At 40.1% G+C, this 6495-nt stretch overlaps 1 protein-coding gene across 1 annotated transcript in view; it reads left to right on the forward strand.

Annotated features, from left to right (window-relative positions):
- FKBP15 (FKBP prolyl isomerase family member 15) overlaps positions 1-6495 on the forward strand; it is a 40693-nt gene that overhangs the window by 32932 nt on the left and 1266 nt on the right. The window contains exons 22-29 of the mRNA XM_072431532.1: positions 756-902; positions 1207-1296; positions 1961-2062; positions 2186-2239; positions 2319-2420; positions 2850-2957; positions 4331-5007; positions 6111-6198. Of these exons, the coding sequence (XP_072287633.1) occupies positions 756-902; positions 1207-1296; positions 1961-2062; positions 2186-2239; positions 2319-2420; positions 2850-2957; positions 4331-5007; positions 6111-6198 (1368 nt within the window). The remainder of the gene's footprint in view (positions 1-755; positions 903-1206; positions 1297-1960; positions 2063-2185; positions 2240-2318; positions 2421-2849; positions 2958-4330; positions 5008-6110; positions 6199-6495) is intronic.

Below are 6495 nucleotides of genomic sequence, written 5' to 3' on the forward strand. Positions count from 1 at the left end.
AGTAGGAAAGGTTTAAGGCAGGGGTGTCCAAGCTTTTTCAAAGAGGGCCAGATTTGGTGAGGTGAAAATGTGTGGTGGCCAACCACTAACCAGGGTTAGTATGGGCGTGGTCTGCGCTGGTCCCGCACAGAACATGCCCACCAGAGTGACATGAGGGAGTCCCTGCCCGCCGAGTTATGGGCCCATAATTGTAAGGCGATAGATTAACTCTAATGAAATGAAAAATAGCTTTTTTGTACGCCTGTATTTTATACTGTGGTCAACAGTGCTGGCGGCCTGCATATTTCGGATTTTATGACAGAGGCTGCGGGCCGGTCGAAATCTGAACACAGGCAGCATTTGGCCCCTGGGCCAGACTTTGGACATGCCTGGTTAAGGGTTTTGTTGCTGTCAATGTCTCAACTGGGGATGATTACCCTCACTTATAATTTTTTTTTTTTTTTTTTTTTACATAAAATGGGGAAAACTTTTTATCTCCAAAACCCTAATGTTGAACAATGTAACTGCTAATCAGTAAAACAAATATTAGAAGGCTTGGAGGCAATATTTTTTCTATCGGCATCTTTGGATTTAATGATCAGCTAATAGGTGTCTTTGATGAATTGAAACCTTTGCTTATGCACATTCCTATCACAGTTTGTCTGGAGTGTATTTAGGTAAGATGTTATGTAGAGCATGCAGCCATTAATGTGGTGTTCAAACTGTATAGACTGTGTATGTTTGTATCCAAAATAACCTCCAATTATGTGACATAGAGCCTGGCAGAGAGAAAAAGGAAATCCCAGCAGGAGCGGCAGAGGGCAGAAGAAGAGCAGGAAGAGTTAAGAAAAACCTTCCATGAAGAGGCTGAAAACTTGAGGCAGCTGTTGAAGAAAGCCCAAAGGCAGGCAGCTGCAGGACAGGTTAGTAGGAACAATAAGTCTTTTTTAAAGATCAGCTTTTTTGATACTGCATGGAACGGTTGGCATTCTAACCTAGATGTAGGTGTTGATGTCAGGATAGATTAAATTTAGCCTCTCTGTTTTTATTTTATCTAATCGGACAGATTCTTTTAGGCTGTACATGTGTTTCACTTTACTTGTCCGACTATTTTGCCATCTTGACAAGCAATTGGATGTCCAAGTCACTCCTAACCTGAAGAGACTGAAAGTTTTAGTTTTTTTGTTTTGAACTGTTTGGAATTGTTGAACTGTTATGTTTCATTAGTTGTCCTCATCCTCCTCACGTGATCGTGATGAGCAGAGACTTGCAGAACTTCAGGAACAGGGAACACAACTCCACCCACTAAAAGAAAAGGTAATCCTTATTCTAGGATTAAGGGGTTATTTCACTATTTTAATGTAAACCTGCACATGTTTAATTTAGATACAAAATACAATACAAATATAATCATGTTTACTTTAGTGGTAACCAAGTGTGCAAGCATGTGGCTCTGTTTCCTCATAAGTGGTAGTGCAGGATTCTTGGTTACTGGCTTCTCAACCTTATCGCATCAGGGCAGGGAGACATCAGCACTGTACAAGCTCATAGTTGCAACTTGAACCTTACTCCATTTAATTTCTGTTGCTCCCAGTTATTAGCAGTTGTTGGGGTTGTAATTAATTTGAAACAGTTGTTTAAAACAGGATTTAATTGAACCTGTCTGTGTGATGTAGCTTGGCCATAAAGATTCCTCTCCTATGCAGGATTTTGTTTTTTGTTTTGGATGGGTGGGGGTCAATGTAAGTGCCCAAGGTGGTAGAAGGTAGGACCTGGTTTTTGTCAGGGGGCCTATTGAACAGAGCCCTAATTTATCCAAAATCTGGCTTCCCTCCATGTGCCACTGAATGAGAAAAAAAGAAACGAATAGAGAAGAGGGATATGGTGAATAAAATTGGGCTTGCTCAAAGTTCATGTTGACAGTAAATTTTGACATAAGATGGTAATTTTTGCCTATTTGGTTTTCTTTTGTCCCCTCAAGTGTGCACAGCTCCAAAGCCAGGTCACATCTCTCAATGACAAGCTCAGAGAATCTCGTGTCAGAGAAAATGACAATAATTTGGCCAAAGAACAAGTAGAAGAGGTGAGAAAATATTTTTAAAAACATAAGTGAAAAAAATCAAAAACTAAGGCCTTTTATACAAGGTATATTTAATATTAATAAATTTAATATTATTTGCATGTTATCTTTTTCTTTTATCTTTAGAAGTTGTCTCAACTCCAGGAGAAACTAAGTCAGCTCCATCCTCTCAGACAGCAGGTGGGTTCCTTCCTTTCCTTTCTCTCTTGCAGGTTAAAAATCTTGTCCATTAATATGCTCCTTTTGACTCTCCTTTCAGTGCGCCCAGTTACAGGCTCAGGTCGCAATCCTCACTGAGCAGCTTAGAGATGAGCAGACAAGAGATGGTGACAGACAACTGGCTAAGGACCCTACAGAAGAGGTGAGTTTTCATGGTATAGCTGCCCTCCAACAGACATTTGTTTTGATAAGAGCAGTTGCCACAAGGCTCTGATCTAAGTTGGTATCCAAAGGCTAGACTTTGTAATAATTTCTTGAGCATATGCTATGTCCAATGACCATCTTGTAAGAGACCATTAATGGTGCACTCGACATGGTAGGTGGGTAAGCCCTGAGGAAATTGAGCCCTTGGTACCAAAATGATAACAGGTACCCAGCTTTTATTCCATTAATTGCCTGTGAGCTGTGTGTGAGGACACGTCCCAAACCAATGCTCCCTTTTATACCAAGAAAAGACAAATGGTTCACCAAAAAAAACTATAGGCTGTGTTTGTGTCTCTGTGTCTCCGTCTCTCTTTCTCTCTCTCCATATACAGTTCATGACATATATGGTTTTGGATTTCACGATCAGGTAAAGAAGATCATGAATGGGGTCTTTCAGTCTCTCAGAAAGGAGTTTGTCCTTGAGGAATCATACAGTGGGCGAGTTGTGTTGGGCACTATTATGAACACTATAAAGGTAAATGGCTACGAAACGGAACATACAGGTATTGGTCATTCCTGTTTCTCAAACTGCTGTGCTGAAAAACAACAGAGATCATAGGCTAACATGCACAAACTCCTACTAAGTGCGGGGTTAACGACTGTGTGTGTAAATATTTATAAATATAAATTATTTCTAGACTCCAGCCATCCTGCACATTTGCAACCCAGCTTTTTGTCAAAAACACAGCCTTATAAGGAAGATAAATCGCCTGTTTCTTTTCTGCAGTAATGACCCAGGGACAGAGGAATCCCAGAGTAAACTACCAAAATACTTAAAAAAAACAAAAAAACTGCTAAATATTTAACTGCCAAAGGATTTGTATTTTTGTTCATTCTGTTGTGGGATTTATAGAGCTAACACTTGTCTAGCAGGGTAGGGGATTTTCTACTGCAGTTAACTAACAGTTACTGGACAAAAAAAAGAAGAAGCAGCACATTGATGCGTTTATTTGTTGGTCATTCTGCTGTCACCTGCTGCTAGCATATTCCTCGTTAGTACATGAGGAATGCATACCTTAAATGGCTCCTAGTGCTGATTCTTTCTCTTTCATTCAGAACTCTTCTGTACAAGGATTTGCAGGAAGGTGATACACAAATAAAATGTTTGGTACTTACACTGCTTGCATTTAAAAAAACAAAAACATAACCTTTATTAATGTATACATAATGGTAATGCGTTAATGTCCTTCTCCCCAGTAGCAGACTTTTCTTTGTTTTCCCCCATTATGCTTAGCCCTTGGATGTGAACGGCAATGCTTGGTATTTCAAGTTATGGTTGTACATTTGCCTAGCCCTGGGAAGAGTTTTCAGCCCTGAGACACTTGCTTGATAGAGTGAGAGATAGAGACTCTGATAGTTTTTTTTTTTTTTTTCTTGCTTTTTTGCTGCTAAATGGATGTATTACTGTGCAAGGGTTGGGGGCATTTATACAAACCTTTTGTGATGTTTTGCAGTAAACTTGCCCTTTGTCCATGCATTATTAACTTTCCTCTGCCAAGACAGGCCTCCACAGGGTCAAGTCAGTTCTGCATCCCACTGTGGGCTACTCCTGCTACTGGAATCTTTTATCTGCTAACATGCTTTTCCAGGGCTGTACGTCTTTCCAGTCAATTCAGCCACCTAAAATAAACTTTTTTGTGCATGGCTTTTTAAAACAATTTTCTGCAGAAGCAATTACTTATCTTAAGGGTATGTTGGGGATGTTGTGGAAGTGGAATTATATCACATTAGGAGCAGGGGAAGGAAGACTATGGGATGCTTTGGGCTTTTACCATGGTATAGTGAAGAAAATTCCTATTCTTATTCTTGTTTTTTAAGTAATAATGTGGTCCTTTCATTTCCTACTAGGTAACAACATTACAACTATTAAGTAACCCACAGAATGAGGAGGCAGTGGCAGCTAGTAGCAGTGGTGAAGAAGATGAGGAAGATGAAAGTGCAGTAAATGAAGTTGTGGATCAGTCTGCACTAAAGGCAGAACAGACACTAAATCAAGATCAAATTCAAACAGGATATAAGGAAAATGAAACATTAACTACAGCGCCAGTTACTGGTGTCATAGAGGAGAAACTAGAAAAGGATGATGAGGCTAAAAAAACAGTAGGCAATCAACAAACAGGTCCTCCCTCTATGGAGCTTCAGGAAGTAAGTGAAGACATACCCGTCAGAGTCATCCAGGAAGATCTGGATGCTCCATCGGCTCTTGTTCACATGATCTCCAGTGATATGCCAGAATCAAGCACAGTTACTGATTCTGCACAGGGTGATGTTACACTGGCAGAAAACAATGTTTTAGAGAAACCTCCCTCAAGCTCAAATGCTGAATTACACACATTAGTCAATGAGAACCTTACAGAGAGTGAAGAATTGCAACTATCAAATGACACAATGACTCGAGAGGTTCCGCCACCTTTAGTATGTGATAATGACAGTAGCAGCCCAGTCCCACCAAAAGAGGAGACTTCTACTCTTGGATCAACTGTAACTCAGAGTCAAGCCAAGCCAGAGGAAAGGACAGACCAGGGGTAAGGTAACTGAAGCACAAAATTTCACACCAAAGATTAGTAAAAGCTTCATGAAAGCTTAGGGTGTTCCACCGATAAAGCAATGGGGAAAGAAAATGACCTACATCTTGGGACACAAGACTATAATTTATATCTTTTATCCTATGCAGGGAAGCACTTTGTTTTTTGTATGCTATTCTCTTGGTGGCAGGGTTTATATCACAGAGGTGTGGTCTGTTCCCCCAAAAATGCTTCAAGATAAAAAAGAAAAATTATGTTCGTTTAACATTTATATATACATTGTAATATACTATACTATTTTTGAAACAACGTTTGTTATGTAAGTTTCTCTATGTGATTCCTAATCTACACTTTGGCGTTGTGTCAACAAAACAAACTGGCTTGCCCATTGGTGGCTGTAATTCACAATATACAGCTAGTTAGGCAAAGGGGCAATCCAACATTGTGGCAGAAAAGATTTGTACACTGTATCACTTAGGATTTAGAATAGCTGTGTAAATATTTGCAGGATCCTGTGATTTTCATCAAAAAGGTTGATTTGATAGATAAACTGACAGGTGCACTTTAAAAATCAGCAGCTTTAAGCTGTTAAAAGTAAGTGCTGTCTAAGAGCTGACACTACGACGTGCCCACCTTGAGCTTTAATAGCAAGTTAAGGTTGCTCTGTGCATCATTCTAAAAGAGGTTCACGTAGTTTTAATTGCTTGATTTGCTAATTCTAGGGTTAAACCCCATTTACCTGTGTTGTCTTTGCTTAATGAGTCATTTATGCCCAATGGAGCAATTTAATTGGACAGCGGCTGGCAAAGTAATTGGGACATAAAGGAGCCACCACCTTGCTTTGGCATGAAACAAAACTTGTAAACCCAAAACATCATTGCTTCTAAACCCTCTGATGAATCACTCCTTCAACTTGTCAGGGCAGAGGCTCATCCCCCCAAAGCACACCACAAATCAGTGGTGTCACATCACAACGTCAGTAAAAATGGGAAAATAAAATAAATACACATCACTGATCAATGAGAGAGCCGTTGATGTAAGTCACTTCGAAAAATTACTTTTTGAGTACATTAGGCACTCAATTTCCATTTTTTCCTTTTAAGCTTGCATGAGTCTGATAATGAAGATTTGTTTAAAGAGACATCTCCGAAACAGAAGGCAAAGCAAGAAGAGGAAGAGGAGGAGGAAGTGGTAAGCTTCTGCACCCACAACATTACCTATTTGATCATGTGTGTATGGGGGGAGGGGGTACTGTATTGATCTCTGTAATTGCCTTTCATGGTGTAAACAAAAAACTTCACAAACGCCAAGAAATATTTGACTGTGGTCCCAGAGCCAGCATCTGCCTAAAGCTACGTACACACGTCAGATTTTTATCGCCAGATAATCGGCATCGGCCAATTATCGGGCGAAAATCTTCCGTGTGTACAGTCGGTGTCGTCCATCGTCCGGACGACCGACCTGCCGGATCCACGGACGATGGACGAC

This window comes from Pyxicephalus adspersus, chromosome Z (genome assembly GCF_032062135.1).
Source record: "Pyxicephalus adspersus chromosome Z, UCB_Pads_2.0, whole genome shotgun sequence".
Lineage (NCBI taxonomy): Eukaryota > Metazoa > Chordata > Amphibia > Anura > Pyxicephalidae > Pyxicephalus > Pyxicephalus adspersus.